Raw genomic sequence first — 17,812 nt, forward strand, 5'->3', positions numbered from 1 at the left:
GTATGTTTCCTATAGTCGTCTTGAACATATTTCTTCCAGTTTTTGCTGTCTATAATTTCCCAAAATTTTGTTAGAAGACTGAGCATTCACTTAATAAAAAATGCTTTTGTAAACAATATACTGGATCTTCTGTCAGCACCCCAAATTACAATAAAATACAGTAAAATCTAGACGAGAGTTTAGATATCATTTGGATATATACCATTCGCAAGTATCTTGGGCTTGTTAATTGGACTAAAGCAGATGTTGTGCAGAATAAGGAGGACTATATGGTGACTACTCTTATGTTTGTATTTGCTCATCTCCACCAACTGGTCTAAACCACCATTTAGCTTCATGATCATCTGCTGTCCATCTTCTCCAAAGGATATATTCAGTAGCAGCTTTAGCCAGTGGCTAGACAGTGTACTAAGGCTTTTATTTCCTCCTTTTGGCAATGACAGAGACAAAAAGTTCTGTAAGAAGTTACTCTGTCAGAAAAGAGAAAATGCACAGCATTATTTCATTGCTAAGTAATATTCCTTTCACACACACCCTCCATGTAGCTAGTGTACTGGTCTGCCTGTCCTACGTTCCCATTGTTAGTCTCCTATGCCCATATTATTCAAAACATTTTTTCAGCAATATTTCAGGATAGCAAAAAAAAAAAAAGTGTTTCAAAAGTAAGTGCTTCTTGTAGTGTCAATGACCATTAGCATTTTTCTTGGTGATCTGTGAAATTAAACAGTTTTAATAGTTACACTGTCCCAGTCTCAGTTCATTGGCTCACATGACCCTCTCAATCTGTAGACACATCAAAAAAATCAAAACAGTATGTACATTTTACTTACATTTCAGGAAAGCTGTTAGATTGGTATTTAAGAAAATAAAGTGTGGTGAAAAAGCAAGAACTTCTTGGCTATTACAGGAAAGTGCATCATCTACTCTAATGTTCTAGAAACAAAGGGTAACAAAGAGTTTGCCCACTCCTCCCACTGCCAGTAACCATCCTTTGTTAACCTTCTTTTCTGTGCAGCTGCCATGAAACCTCAATCCTCCTAAACACAGCTTCCTTGGTGCTCGAGATGCCCAAGAGAATCTTTGATTTGCTTGACCTGGCATTGATCATGGTATCAAAAAACTCTACTTCCACTTTAAGGCGTTCTAGACACACCGATCAACAGTCACAAGAGTGAAATGCCTGCAAGCAGCAAGGAAACTTTTTAAAACCACTGTAAGAGAGGTTTGAACTATATGTATACCCCAAATAAAATAAAAAAATACAGTAAAAGGACCATAAAAATGTCACTATGGCTAAACAACAGAGCAAAAGAGGTGGTTAGAGATACAAAGACATCCTAAAAAGCTTGAAGTCAAATCCTATTGAAGAAAGCGGAAAGGAGCATAAACTCTGGCAAGTCAAGCATAATAAGGCAGGCCAAAAAAAAAAAAAAAATCTGAAGAGCAACTAGCAAAAGACAAAAACTAAGAGCAAAATGAAGTACATCAGAAACAGGAATCCTACCCAACAGTCAGAGCGGCCACTGGCCCACTGAGGTGCTAAATGAGTACTCAAAGAAGACAACGCCTTTATGGAGAAGCTAAATGAATTTTTTGCATCAGTCTTCACGGCAGAGGATGTGAGGGAGATTCCCACACCAGAACCATTCTTTTTAGATGATAAATCTGAGGAACTGTTCCAGACCGAGGTGTCAACAGAGGTAGTTTTGGAACAAACTGATAAATTGAACAGTAATAAGTCACCAGGACTAGATGGTTTTCACTCAAGAGTTCTAACGGAACTCAGATATGAAGTTGCAGAACTACTAACTATGGTATTTAGCCTCTGTATCAGATGCCTGGCAGATAGCCAACACGATGCCAATTTATAAAATGGGCTTCCTGGAAATTACAGGCTGGCAAGCCTAATTGCAGTATCTGGCAAATTGGCTGAAACTATAGTAAAAAACAGAATTATCAGACACACCGATCAACATATGTTGATGAAAAGTCAACATGGCTTTGGTAAAGGGAAATCATGCCTCACCAATCTATTAGAATTCTTTGAAGGTGTCAACAAACATGAGGACAAAGGTGATCCAACGTATTTGGACTTTCAGAAAGCCTCGGACAAGGTCCCTCACCAAAGACTCTTAACAAAGTAAGGAGTCATGGGATAAAAGGAAAGGTCCTCTGTGGACCAGTAACTGGTTAAAAGACAGGAAACAAAGGATAGGAATAAATGATAAGTTTTCAGAATGGATAGAGGAAAATAATGTACGTAAATGATCTGGAAAAAAGAGATGAACAGTGAAGTCATAGAATCATGGAAGATTAGGGTTGGAAGAGACCTCAGGAGGTCATCTAGTCCAACCCCCTGCTCAAAGCCAGACCAACCCCAAATAAATCATCCCACCCAGGACTTTGTCAAACTGGGCCTTAAAAACCACTAAGGATGGAGATTCCAACACCTCCCTAGGTAACCCATTCCAGTGCTTCACCACCCTCCCAGTAAAATAGTTTTTCCTAAGTGGCAAAGTTTGCAGATGATACAAAATTACTCAATGTATCAAGTCCAAACTTAACTGCAAAAAATTATAAAGGGATCTGACAAAACTGGGTGCCTGGCTAATAAAATGGAAGATGAAATTCAAAGTAATGCACACCAGAAAACAATTCTAGCTCTAAATACAAAATTAGCTGTTACCATTCAAAAATGAAATCTTGGAGTCTTTGGGGATAGTTCTCTGAAAACATCTGCTCAATGTATAGCGACAGTCAAAAAAGCTAACAAAATGCTAGGAACCAGTAGGAAAGGGATAAAGAAGAAGATAGAAAAAAATATAATGCTACTATATAAATCCATGGCTCACCAGCACCTTGAATTCTGCATGTATTTCTGGTCACCTCATCTCAAAAACATACATTAGAATTGCAAAAAGTACAGAGAAGGGACAACAAAAATTATTAAGGGTATGAACAAATTCCATATGAGAGATTAAAAAGACAGGGACTTCTCAGAAAAAGAGACTGCTGAGGAAGGATATGATAGAGGTCTATAAAAGCATGAATGGTGTAGAGAAGGTTAATAAGGAAGTGTTATTTACCCCTTCACATCATACAAGAACCTGGGATCACCAAATGAAATTAATAAGCAGCAGGTTTAAAACAAAAACATAAGGAAGTATTTCTCCACATAATGCAGTCAACTCATCATCAGGGGATGTAGTAGAGGCCAAAAGTATAACTGGATTTAAAAAAGAATTAGGTAAGTTCATGGAAAATAGGTCAATCAGTGGCTCTGGGTGTCCCTAAACGAGGTCCCCAATCCACGGTGCGCACCCCCCCAGGGGGCACCGAGGAATGCTGGGGGGGGCACAGCTGGGGCTCCGCTCACCTGGGCCCCGGCCCTGCATCCAGGGCTCCGTACCTACCCCCAGCTATGGCCCCAGCGTCAGCTCCCTTGCCCTTGTATGCGTCCCCACCTCATAGAGCTGCAGCCCCACTCCCAGCACCAGGAGTTGCAGGGGGGCATGAAGTAAAAAATTCGGGGGCCCCTACACTAAACCTTTGACTGCGAGAAGCTGGGATTGGATGACAAGAGATGGATGACTTGATAAATTGACCTGTTCTGTTTGAAGCATTTTGCACCAACCACTGTTGGAAGACAGGATACTGGTGTGACGCACGGTATATAATTTTATAAAAATGTGCTAATGAGTGTAAATATAATGTAACTGGAATATGCTTCATGAAAAAGTTCTCCTGTAAGGTATCATTACAAAGCTTAAAGAAAAGGAATACCTGTGGCACCTTAGAGACTAACAAATTTATTTGAGCATAAGCTTTCGTGAGCTACAGCTCACTTCATCGGATGCATTTGGTGGAAAAAACAGAGGGGAGATTTATATACAAAGCTTGTAATCTACTGAGTATGGTCATCCTATTTGTATAAAATGTATCACTCTTGTATCTGAAACTAGAAATATAAAATACAACTCTGAGGGCCTATTGTAATTATGCAAAGTGTGGGCCATTAATGGTGGTTTGGAATCTTGATGGCTCCCATTAACCAGGACAATTGTCTGCAGATGGCTCTGTTTCACTAGTAAGTCTTCCTGTATACCTGTGTGCTGGCAAGTGGGTAATAAAGTCTTACAGTGACATGTGATCATGTCACCTGAACTGAAATCTATCTTTAACCTGGTGCTTTTCCATTGAGAATGAGGGGGTGGGAACCCAGAAAGGGACAAAAGATTCCTGCCTTATGCAAAAGATATACAAGTGGCTGGAACAGAACAAAGTGAGGCAGCCATCTTGAGGAATCCCCTAGCTACCACCTTAGCTGGAACAAGGGCTGTACCAGGGGAAAGGATTGTGCCCAGACTAGGGAGGTATCCAGTCTGTGAAAGAAACTTATTGAAACATCTCTAAGAGTGAGATTTTATCTATATTCAGTTTTATTACTGTACTAGACTTAGACTTGTGTGTTTTATTTTATTTTGCTTGGTAATTCACTTTGTTCTGTCTCTTACTACTTGGAACCACTTAAATCCTACTTTCTGTATTTAATAAAATCACTTTTTACTTATTAATTAACCCAGAGTATGTATTAATACTGGGGGGGGGAGGGGAGGGGACGACAAACAACTGTGCATCTCTCTCTGTCAGTGTTATAGAGGAAAAGCAATTTATGAGTTTTATACAGGATAAAACGGATTTATTTAGGGTTTGGACCTCATTGGGAGCTGGGCATCTGAGTGTTAAAGACAGGAACGCTTCTGTAAGCTGCTTTCAGTTAAGCCTACAGCTGTTAGGGGACGTGGTTCAGACCTGAGTCTGGGTTTGCAGCAGGTTAGCAGGTCTGGCTCAGACAGACAGGGTGCTGGAGTCCTAAGCTGGCAGGAAAAGCAGGAGCAGAAGTAGCCTTGGCACATCAGGTGGCAGCTCCCAGGGGATCAATGTGATCCAATCCGTCACAACTGGGCTAGATGGACTTGGTCTGATCCAGTACGGTCATTCTTATACTCCTAAAAAGAATCATGAAGCCTTACTGGAGATACTGTAGGAAACCTAAAACACCCCTTCCGCCCCCCCCCCCCAAAAAAAGAACTGATGACAGCCATCACACACACACACACAGATGAACTAATGTCAGCAATTCCACAACCTACAGATTGACCCTTCTGGTACAAACCACGACACCAGGACACATAACGCAGACACCAAATGACACCTCAACAACATTAACCTATCAGAACTCCCCCTAACATGAAATGAATTATCTTTACTCTCTAAGGGATTGAACTTCTGCCTCACTACAAAACCTGATACTATACTAACATGTGGAACTAGAATAATTCTTTCAGCAACTCTGCCTCAAAGAATTCACTCACAACGACTACGTCCCCTCTTTCAGTTACAAGAAAAAATATCATGACTGGACACCTCCAGTGGACAAAGCACACACTTGATCATCATTATATTGATTGCTTCAGGAAAAATAATCAACTGTGAAATCTTTAACAAAAATGACATCCACTACAATCTCTCTACCACCAAGAGGACAGCTGTACAGTCCCTGAAATCCAAACACCAGATAGTGATCAAACCATCAAACAAAGGGTGTGCAGTCGCGATGACTATGTCAAAGAAGCAAACTGACAACTCTTGGACCTCACCTATGACAAAGAACTCAAAGAAGATCCCACACCACAGTTCACACAGTAATTTAAGGATATCATGAAATCCTTCCCTAAACAACTTGAAGATAAACTCTACAACCTCCCCCCTACAAAAATCACCCCAGGGATCTTCACATACATCTCAAAATACACAAACAAGGGAACCCAGGCAGACCCTTTATGTCTTGACACAGTACTCTTACTGAATGAATAGCAGGAGTCCTAGAAACCACCCTCAATTCACTCATGAACACAAAGGGACAGTTTCCTCCAGGACACATCTGACTTCCTCCAGAAACTTTGCAACATCAACAACCTTCCTCAGAACACCATCCTTGACATAATGGATATCACCTTCCTATACAGTAACATCCCTCATCATAACTCTGCTGGACATTAAAACTCAGGAACTTAACAGAAGCTGGTTTTATGGCTCACCAACTGCAATTTGTACCACACACTGCTGCCTATAAACCGTCCTTTGACTTCGGACTGCAAAGGTGCTAAGTGCCCACTTCATTTTTAAGTGGTCTCCTACAACATGTGTGAACCCCTTATGCTTAACAATTTGTCCCAACTTGTATTTAGCTGTGACACTCTGGTTACTGTGTTTAGACCTGAGGAAGAGTTCTGTGATGCTACAAAGCTTGTCCCCTTCACCAATAGAAGTTGGTCCAGTAAAAGATATTACCTCACCCATTTTGTGTCTCTCATAAAATCTTTTACACATCTCCCATTTCCTTTTCAAAAATGAATTTAAATTTTAGTGCACTGAAAACTTCTTAAAATAGTCTTAAAACTTTTCTAGTAAATGTGTTAAAACACATGCCAAATTACTACTCCTATAATTAATGTGTATGATGCTGTTCTATGACTAGTAACATGATTTGTGTAGAATAATGCAATTGTAGAGGAACAACAGCTGAGCTTCCAATCCCTCCCATTTCCAGCAATAGAAGGCAACTCCCTGCTGGGATTTGAATAGTTAAACTCTGAGGATCCCCCATCTCCACAATAATCCTTAATGGAACTTTGCTCAATTCCAAGAATAGCACTGATACTCTTTCAAAAGAGCCTGTCCAACTGTATGGACTAGTAGTATGTTACTCATATCTATTACTCTATAGTAAGATTCCCATCAGATACAAAGCAGATCCTAAACTGTGCTGCAGGGACTGAGCACTAGATCGTCATGTGGTGGTCTCCCCCCAGACTCTTCACTGAAGAGCAGTGCAGCACAAAGCAAAAGAAGCTGGAAACAAGGAAGAAGTAGCTGCCTCAACTTAGAGGCTACTGCTACATAAGAGGGAGAAAGGAAACAGGTGCTACCAGCCACAAGCAGGAGAGAACAGAGTACAGAGGAGAGGGACACGTGCATAGGAAGAGAAGGGGACTAAGTGGAGATGAATGTGCAAGTGAGTGGGAGGGAAAGAAAACTGAACAGAAAGGAGAGAAAGAAAAAAAAGTATACTGTGTGATTAACAGATTTCAAATAGTACAAAACACAATGCATTAAGGAGACATAAAACTATATAAATGTGTTTCTATTATAACTCTTCCTGCAGTTGCCTCTGGGATATTATGCAGCTGTGAATGATGGGAATATGGTCTGGGGAAAGGCATAGTAAGTGGTCCATGAAACATAGTAAGATGTATCCCTATTTTGGAAAAGTTTCTGAACTCCTGAATTACACTGCTTATGAGAATAACCAAGTGCATATGCATGTCATGATCTTCAGATAGTCATCTTTAATCATTTCCCTCCCTTACCCTCTTAATTAGGTCACGTTGAGTGTAGGGCCTGATTCTGTAAATATTTAAACATGCCCCATTCACATCTTTGGGACTCCGCACATACACTAAGTAACTCATATCTGCAAGTGTTTCCTGGATTGGGCCTTAGATTGCCTTCAAGAGCCAGGAAAATGTCTTGTCTTAGTTTTGTGATGCCCCTTGCAGCTTTTGAAGTGCTCAAAAAATATAGAAATAAATACTGTTGCCTCCTTACCTTTTGAATAACACCCTTGCAGTCATGAGAAATAGCAAGGTTGGAAAGAAGAGTAAAGACCATACGCTGAATTGTGCTGTTCTCAGTTAGTGTTTGGGAAGCTAACTTGATAATGCTGTGCATTAGTGAGTTGCTGGTTGCGCTTCTCTGTGCAGTCTGAAATGGAGACAGTCCACTGCTTGCCCAGCAAAGAGAACCACAGCCTTAAAGAATGAAATATTGTTATCATTAACATTTAAATGAGACTGCCTCACTATTACAAAATTAAGAAGTGACCAGGCTGGATGGGGGAAATCTATATAATCAGTATATACCATATCTATAGAAAACAGCATCATCTACACTATAGAGCAAGTGGCTGTGAGTCAGGAGACCTGGGTTTTAATCCCAAGATCCGCTGCTAACCTGCTATGTGACTTTGGGCAAGACATTTCACCTCTGCCCCTGTCTGTCTTATCTATTTAGTTAGTAAGTTTTTCCAGGCAGAGTTTGTCTTTCACTGTGTGTTTATAAAGCTCCCTGCAAAAAGGAAATCTGATATTACTTGGGACTTCTAGATGTACTGGGGAAAAAGTCTTTTTTCTACTTTATATTAAAACACCTAAAATATGAGATTCCATGTCAAAGAAATTAAATCTGCCTCAATCACCTCTTCAGACAATATATGAAAATAAGAATGTTGATCCTAGTTTAGCAAAGATGGACTTTATCAAATATTGAGGGAAAGCAGGGGTTCATCCATCAGTGACATTATTAACAGATAAAGGAAAATACAATTCCTAAAATTTGCTATATTCACAAAATCGAAGAAAAGCTGTTTACTATAGATAGGAGTATAAAAAGGAATAGGTGAATGATAACTATCCCAAGTTTTAGAATGAAGAACTTTACTGAAGAAATGAAAAAGTGTCATAGGGGAAAAAATGATCAGCATCTTGTGATACAAAGGAAAATTATTACATGTTACTTATCAGCGCTACTTTACATCAGTAAGGCTAAAAGAGGAAGGACAAGAGAAAAGATGGCTGTGTGATACAAAAGAATTTCATGTACAATTTGGAGGTATCAACCTAAAAAATAATTGGAAGCAAATGTGTGAACAAATTAAATACATTACATTGATTGTATTTACCAGTGGACCACTGGTACAATTGCTGCTAATTCTGCTGGAAAAACAATATTTTAATTAAAGAATATTCTGATAAGCTGCATTTAGTAGTTCCGTTGCAAATCACTGGAAGACACAGTATCCTCCAGAAACGTCTTGTTTTATAAAACTTGGTAAATAGCAGCAACAGGAAGCTGCATCTAAAAAAAAAAAAAAACCTACTCAACATTTGGAAAAAAATATTTTAAAATATATGGTTACCTTTGGTTGAATTTGTGGGGAAAAGTAATTCTCCAGCAATCAAGTCAACAATTACATTTATGTTTATTCAATGACAAATAGCAACATTGGTCCTATTTAGTGAATTTCTTTTTTATTTTTAACCATTCTATTAAGGTTTAATATAAATAACTGTTATTCAATAATCATCATCATATACTCAGTCAGAACTCAATGTCATTATTACACTTCCAACAATGGTGTGAGGAAAAAACTCTTATAACCTCAAAAAAGAAAAGCAAGTTATAAAATTAACCTCAAAGTTAGCAATTTCTGGATTATAAAATATAATATAAATGCCATGTGTGAAATTCAAGGTATTTTTCTGTATTAAACTGGCCTCTTTTTGCCACATAAGTAACCATTTTATTTTTCTGGAATACAAGGATGGACCCCAATCCTGAAAGCTATTCTGTGTGGAGTTCCAACAAAGTCCACATACCCACCTGCACGGAACAATTTGCAGAAATAAGGCCTTCATGCTGCAACTGTTAAACTAATCTCATGCTATAGCTGAGAGGAACTTCACAAAAATCAGGGCATTTTTTCAGTTTCTACATGTAAGGTAATGTGCACAGTTACTGCTCACAGGAAAAATTAGTAGAACTGCCTTGAATGTTTAAAGTTATTCATGAAGAAGTACTATTCTTTAGAAATAAAAACCTAATGTTCTGAAAGCCTTCATTTCATGCAACCTGGACTATGTGAGCCAGCATTACTCTATGCAGCTAAACATCAAGGTCAGATTCAATTTTCCTCCACACATCCCTCCCCCAAAATATATTTTGCATTACAAATACACCCACTCCCCCCACCTTACATGTATTTAACTTTAATATTGCAGTAGCAGCCAGCACACACATACACAACCAAGTTGGACCCCCACAATACAAAAAAGGGGTAGTTCATCTCTAGCTGTTGCTTATAGATGAGCATCACCAAACATTGCTTTTCTCCTAGGACGCTAACGGAAGTGGTTTAATGAACTGATAAGGTGAGTGGGTTGGCTCAGCTTGCAGCTAGCTTGAATAGTAAGAAAACATGATTAAACTGAAACCACATCCCCTTATAGGCAAAGTGCAACAAAATAAAAAAATGGAAACTTCCTTCTAACCTAGATTCAAACAGTTTAAGGCCAGAAGGGACCATTAAATCATCTGGTCTGGCCTCCTACATATCACGTAAATTTCAGCCCGTTGTCTCTGAACTGACACCAATAATGTGTTTGGTTAACGCATAAACTTCCAGAAAGCATCCAGTCTTGATTTGAAGGTGTCAGGACCACTTCTTTTGATAGTTTGTTCTATTAGTCACCATTACTGTTAAAAATGTATGCCTTATTTTTAAGAATTCTAGGAATTTGTCCTGCTTCAGTTTCCACCATTGTTCTTGTTATGACCTTCTCTGCTAGATTCTACACTATGATCAAGTCACCCCTGTCTTCTTTTTGATAAATTAAACAGATTAAGCTCTTTAAATCTCTTATGGTAAGGCATTTTCTGCAGCCCTCAAATAATTGTTGTGACTCTTTCAGCCTCAAGTGTTTCAACATCCTTTTAAAATGTGGATAATAAAAACACACACAGTATTCCAATAGTTTCACCAATATAGGTAACTCCTGAAAGTTCACTGAAGTTTGTTAATAACTGCCTGTGGTTTTGACTGATATAGGTCTTATAGTGCAAGTTGTAATGTATGAGCCGATCCCTCCTGAAATCAATGGAACTCCATGCAAATACATCAGACTGTCCACATGATACAGGATCAGGGCCACATCATGGAGCTGTTCCAATATAAGTTAATATATTAAGTCCTTCACTACTACTAAAAAAAAAAAAAAAAAAAAAAAAAAAGAAGACCTTTCAGATAATTCTTGCATGTATATGCTAAGTTAAATTCTAAAATAAAAATATAAACAAGTAATCCATAAATTTTTTACTATATAAACATTCATTTTAACAAATGTTTTTCATAATTAGAAGTTCCTAAACTTGGTATGTCTTCTGTTTCTGACCATTTCCCTCCTCTGTAGGCTGAATACAACAGATAATTCAGCTGAACAGGTTTATTACTGGAAATACATTAAAGCATGGTCCACATGTTAATTTGCACCATTCAATTAAGGTGTATTTTTATATGGGTTTAAACAGGTGCACTGTTGTGTGTGGTGACACTCTAAACCTGACTTACTTTGATTCAGTCTGCACTGATAAATTAGGCACAAGCTAATCTTATATAACCAACTTTAAACTGATATAAGAATGTCCACATGGGTGTTTATACTGGCTTGAACCAATTTAAATTACACAGGTGCAAACAGGTGTTTGTATAGACAACCCCAAGAGAAATTTCAGAAAATTTGTGATGGGGTATACAAATTGCACATTGGGCAACACAGGGTTAATGAGCTAATGTGGACTCAGGTTACCCCACCCCAACATACTTGTGAGAGTGGTCAAAAATGAATGGAAGATCTTAAAAGGGAGAAACCAAGCTTAGTTGAGGGCAGTGCAAAGAGGACAGCAGACTTTCACTCCTTATCTACGGACAGAGGGCTGATGGAATGCAGAAGCTCATTGGATGACCTCTGCCAAATGGCTCCTCCCTGAAAGAAGGGCAGGCTTGAAGCTGACTCACTTTTGAGAGGGTTTTATTACTCTCTATTTACTTGGGAACCTGGTAACAGTACTGCACAGTGAGTTAATATGAAGACAAAAAAAATCTTACTGTAACAGAAATTTGGTTGGCTGATAGCAGATCACAATTAAACAGGTAGTCACAAGTGTGTTTCATTGTGTTTACCCTTGATGCTCAGAATGCTGAGGTACACTTATTATGGAAAGAGAATAATGAGAGAGGTTGTTGGAAGCATAATAAAAACACAGATGCCTCTAAAACAGTGTTTATCAAGTGTTTAGAAAGGTATTTGCTATTGCTATCGCAACATATCACAAGATTGGTGACTTGATTACAATGTGTAAGTACCTTCATCAGGAGAAAACACTGGATACTGAAGGTATCTTTAATGTAGCAGAGAAAAGCATAACAAGAACCAATAGCTGGAAGCTAGATAAGAACTTATTTCTAATTTGAATTTAATAGTTGGGGTGATTAGCCACTGAAACACACTACCAAGGGAAGTGATGGATTCACCATCTTCTGATGCCTTCAGATCAATACTGGATGCCTTTTCGGAAAATATGATATAGTCAAACAAAAGTTATGCTTTAGTCAAACACAAGTTAGTGGGCTCCATACAGGAATAAATAGGTGAAATTTAATAGCCTGCAATATACAAGTCAGACTAGATGATCTAATACTCCCTTCTGGTCTTAAATTCTATGAATCCATTAATTTATAATGCCACATTACCACTTTCTTGCAGGAATACAGCCTTCTTAATAATGGCTCATCCATGAGTGTTCTTAATAAAATAAAAATAATTGTTTTGCTATTCTCTGCCATGTAATTCCTGAAGGTGGTATTTCCACAGAATATATTACAATGTGGTGGGTCTATGGGGATTTCAGTAGCATTGAGGCTCACCTGGAATTTAATACCTATTTAATATAGGATCTTTTAAAACCCAATCTCTCCCCCCCCCGCCCCCACCCAAAGATACGAAGAGACTTTCAGGTTTAAAGAATATGCTCCTCGGAACAGGGACCTGAGGCACAATGCTGGGCACAATCTTACTGAGGCAATGACAAAATTCCCATCCACTTTGATGAGGCCAGGTTTCATCCTTTTCCATTACTTGTTTGTAAAGAGCACAGAACCTTTTTTTGCACTAGAAGTAGTCATTCTTTTGCCTCTTTTTTCCCATTTACATAGACATTACTCTGGATAAAATGTTTTGACATATTATACCAAAACTTGAATCTCTTACCTGTGGGATAATTTGCAGTGTAGACACAAAGCAAATGAAGAGCTATTTGCATTAAGGAGTCATCCATTATAAACCATGGCCACAGAGAGTGGAGGACAGGGACAAGATGAGCCTCGAGTGCGGCCACCTAACAGCAAGAGATAAGGAGGAATATACAGTACAATAATAAATATTGGTTTGAAGTATTTTGTGCAATATTGAAAGCAAACAAAGGAAATTAAAGAATTTTAACATACTATGGAGTTCTTTTAAAAACTCTTTTTTCCTTGACGGTCCCTTTAATGTACTTTAAATTACAGAGTTAAAATTTACTTGGTTGCTTTAAATGGTACTAGAGGCATAATACAGTCTTGTTTCAATACTGGAATGCTGTCTCCACAAGCTGCCTCAATCACATTTTAATTCAAGTCAACATTGAGACTTGATTCAACTGGTTCCATCTGGACTCCATAAGATTGTCTTTACTTACATGCACTGATATTTTTTGCTATTTTCTTGATAGTCTCCATTGACTTGTTAGTAAATTCTCATAGATGTGCATTGACATTTTTTTTGTTTCATCCTCATACTGTATAAACTGAAGGATATTTACCAGCTACTAAATACAGTAAAAGCTTGTTTAACAGGCATGTTGGGGAAATGCGGGGTGCCAGTAAGTGAAAATTTCTGGTTAACTAAGAGGAAGGTAGTGGCAGGGGATGTGGGGCTGGGGCACAGGAGGAGGTGTGGAGTGCAGGTTCTGGGAGGGAGTTTGGGTGCAGGACGGGGCTCCAGGTGCCTGATCTGGGAGGCACTCTCCTCAGGCAGCTCCCCACAAGCAGCGACCTGTCCCTGCTGTTCCAAGGTGGAGGCACGGCAAGGCGGATGAGGACTGCAGCCAATGGGAGCTGCGGAGGTGGTGCCTGTGGGCGGAGGCTGTGTGCAGAGCTGCCTAACTGCACCTTTGCCTCGGAACAGCAGGGACAGATCACTGCTTGCAGGGAGCCAGGTAGGGAGCCTGCCAGCCCCAGGCCAACCAGACTTTCTATGAAGATTAGAAATGCCGTTTATAGAGCTTTCCAGTTGGTAGAGGGCCCGATAACAGAACTTTTACTATATATTGTTTCTGCAGATCTACACTAACCAGTCAATGTTGTCATCCTGGAACATTTTAATTACTGGTGAATTAATACACATACACATGAAACTGAAGATGTTCTAATATTCCAACTGTGATTTTACAAGACTTCACCCTCCTACACATACTGTTTCCCTCTACCTCAACTAAATTAGTTATTAAAATTCTGGAAAAAGCAGCAAAGGAGGGAGGATCAGTGTAGTTCTGCAGAGAATACATTCAGAGAACTTCAGTCATAAGCCGTAAGAGAAGGTCACCTGTGCAATAACCGAGGTTCCTCGAGATGTGTGTCCCTATGGACGCTCCACTGTAGGTGTGGCAGCACCCCGTCCCTGGGATTGGAGATCTTTGGTAGCAATGCCCATTTGATCATGCACACCTCCCTGTCTTGCGCTGTGAGCGGCAGCTATATATAGCACTATACGGTCCAACTTCCCTCCAGTGCCTTTTGTCCAAAGCAGAGGGGTGGAGGGCGGGTAGTGGAGCACCAACAGGGACACACATCTCGTAGAACTCTTCCCTATATTTTTCCTCACCCCCATCCTTCCAATAAGTATTCCATTTTTCCCTTTGGAAATGTTGTCTTCTAGCAGGGGGAGGTAAGAAAATGGGTAGGAAACAGTCCCCTACCAAATATTTTAGCCACCACCTACACATTTTTAGTATGGCATCCCATAGCACCTCTGTCGGCAAAAGTTTGTATTCAGTGGCTGGGAGCTGAAGTTTCAGTGTCAGAGTTAAAAGGTTTGATGTATGCATGTAATGTTCTCTACTGCAGGAAACAAATGAGCCATTCTGATCATTGGTATTAACATGAGTTCCAATCAACCTGAACAATATTTAAAATTGAACATATCTGTTATCTTTATTCTTAGACCCTGAACTAGCTGTATGTAGTAATATTATAATATAAATAGTATGACTACTTACTTTGCACTCTTCATTTCGAAAGAGGCAGTTTCTTAGGAGCTGCAGAACAATCCTTAGTTCCCTGATAAGATTATCCTGTTTGGACAAAAATGCTTCAAGAGTGTCAGTTTGAAAACAGAATCCATTTTATACAGGCAGCATGTTTGTCTTAATGGCTATATTGTAACACACAAGCTCCCACTTATGCCACAGAATCTTTACTTGTAGGATGCTAACCATCTCTGAAAAGTGATATTTCAGTAAGTTCATCCACCACAGAAATCTATTTCTGGTCTATCAAGCATAAAGGAACAGAGATATAAAATAGAGTCCATGCTTCATCTCTATAAGGTGATACATGTAACACTTGTTTTTAAATCCCTTTATGTATGCTGGCTAGGACTCTGAGTGATGACGTAAAAGGCCTCTCAAAGAGGCAATGTGAGAGAGTCAGAGGAAGGGAGGATGAAATAGAAGGAAATATGAAAGTTATCTTTACAAGTGACATTTGTAACAAGTTTTTTCCCATTTTAACTAAACTAAATACAGATAACATGCAATCAAAAGTTGCTGTGGGAGCTTCTATAGCTCTATAGTGTAGTAGCTACACTACTAGCTATTTTTGTATTTAAATAATAAATCCTAACTGCAATCCTCTTTCCAAAAAAACAATACCCTATAATTAAAAACTAACAGTATGGAAATCATTGGGAGTTAGAAAGTTGCAAACATAAAAATAGGATACACATCCATAGTATTTACAATATTGTGGCTCCATATATTTCTAGAATCATGTTCAACCCTCCCCTTCATAATTCCCTTCCAAAAGGGTGAAGAGTCCAAGCAGATAAAATTAGCTGGACTGACTATTAGCTGAAGAGAGACCCTGTCTGAATTGTTTCTCTCAAGGGAAAGATTTAATTATTCAATTAACACACAATAACTGGCAATACTCTAACCAAATGCACTCTCACTGTCCAGAAAGAATATCAAATATCAGAAAAAAAACTTCTGCTGCAGATAAAATTTTTTCTGTCCGCGTTATAGATTTTACAGTTACCTTTTTTTTCTGTGCTGTTTTTCCAGGCCTCAGGGATTCTAAGTTCAGCTGTGCATGAATGTGCTTCATCTGTTTCATGCAGCTGTCTATAAGGTCAGCTGAAAGACAAAATCCATACAATTCAGCCTATTCTCATTCAAAAATACCAAAAAACCCTCACTTGTAAATTAAAGTATAAGGAATTTTTTGTTTCCTAATCAACTCTTCAACTTGTGCTTTCCACATAATTAAGGCTCTCTATATGATGGAAATGAGGTAAGAGTAAAAATAAGTAACCCAACTTTTTTACCCAAAATACTCAGGTGGGTAGGATATTTCAGCTGGTACCCAAGAACATGAATTTGTGTTCAATACCTAAACCCAGTTCATATTAAGAAGTTATGAACAAGGGGGTCAGAAATCCATCAACCAAGTTGAAAATAAGCCAGGAACTGATGGAGTTAGGGTTGTACACCTTTAAAACTCTTTGCTTCTGTGTGCATGCATCATGGCATAGTGTCCCCTTCTAGGCTAATTGTTTTTTTAAACAGTTCTGGGATTTGTCAGGCAAGTGGGGATCTATGAGGCAATTTCACACCAGGGAAGTTAACTACTGTACATGACCTAACAACAACGGGTGGGGAATGTAATGTCTTATATATACACACACACACTATACATAGTGTTCTTCATCCCAGAAGACCCCAAGTGCTTCACAAGTTTAGAATAATAAGCAGACTATACAAAGGATTCCACCTACAAAATACAGTCCTTCTGAGATGAAAAAAAGAGAACAGTTTAACTAGTTTAGGACAGCACATTATTATTAATTATTATTATTATTATTTGCATGCTGGGAGTGCTCAATGTGTTAAAACTGTCCACATGCACAAAGTCACAGCTTCTTCCCAGAGAACATCACAAAAGCACTGAGACACTGGTAAAAGAAAAAAACAAACAGGTGTTAGACACCAGCAGTGTTTGAATGTTTTTAGTACTCTAAATGCTGAGGAAAATAGGTGTCAAAGCATTGAGAAAGACGGGTGTTGTAACACCACAAAAGTACACGTATGTGCCCAAGTCTCAGAAATGTATAATGGTGTATTGGACCTGGCCAGCAGGTAGAGCTGGGATGTAGAAAGTATACTTAATGGGCATCAAGTCACTGTGATCTGGAACAGTAGCTTCTAGGGAGTTCTTTTGCTACCTACAGTCAAGAATGAACATTCAGAAGGCAAAACTTATAGCTGGCAAGAGTTGTGGATTATTTCCAGCAAGGATCATGCTCTATCCTGTTCACTGTCTTCATGCATCTATCAATCTCATGCTAAGAAACCAAGAACCAGGAATGAGACTCTTATACAGATGATATCTTTAGACTGAGAAATAGGACCTTTGTGTTTTCTAAACTTTAAGTTAAATGCTCAGTGACATATATAGTTACAAAAGAAAAGAAAAAAAACAGATCTTAAAATATTCTTATTTGAAATTTAGGGCAAGAGAAATATTTGTGTCTCTCTATGTATCAGGTGTAGTAATTCAAAGTATATTCTAAAATTCACTAGGGCAGTAGATCCTGTAATTAACTCATACACAGAATAGTTGTAAGGATTAAAAATAAATATAAAATGTATAATATTCTACTAATAAATCACATTATTGAAAAACTACACACAAGCCTCCATTCTCTGATTAAAAGGTTACTTACCATGGACTGTAACTGTGGTTCTTTGAGATGCATCCCCCTACGGGTGCTCCACTTCAGATGCACAGATGCTCCATATGCCTTCAGAGATTTTC

At 38.7% G+C, this 17,812-nt stretch overlaps 1 protein-coding gene across 10 annotated transcripts in view; it reads right to left on the bottom strand.

The window, feature by feature from the left end:
- Positions 1-17,812, bottom strand: part of RTTN (rotatin) — a 160,045-nt gene that overhangs the window by 8,636 nt on the left and 133,597 nt on the right. For 5 of the 10 annotated variants that reach the window (XM_043508170.1, XM_043508175.1, XM_043508173.1 and 2 more), the window contains 5 exons: positions 16,033-16,131; positions 14,995-15,071; positions 12,948-13,074; positions 7,672-7,874; positions 203-470 (listed from right to left, as the gene is read on the bottom strand). In XM_043508170.1, the coding sequence (XP_043364105.1) occupies positions 203-470; positions 7,672-7,874; positions 12,948-13,074; positions 14,995-15,071; positions 16,033-16,131 (774 nt within the window). Of the gene's footprint in view, positions 1-202; positions 471-7,671; positions 7,875-12,947; positions 13,075-14,326; positions 14,513-14,994; positions 15,087-16,032; positions 16,132-17,812 lie in introns of those variants that run through there. The other 5 variants (XM_038389242.2, XM_043508171.1, XM_038389239.2 and 2 more) reach the window with 3 other exon arrangements.

The sequence above is a fragment of the Dermochelys coriacea genome, chromosome 2, assembly GCF_009764565.3.
Source record: "Dermochelys coriacea isolate rDerCor1 chromosome 2, rDerCor1.pri.v4, whole genome shotgun sequence".
Taxonomy (NCBI): Eukaryota; Metazoa; Chordata; order Testudines; family Dermochelyidae; genus Dermochelys; species Dermochelys coriacea.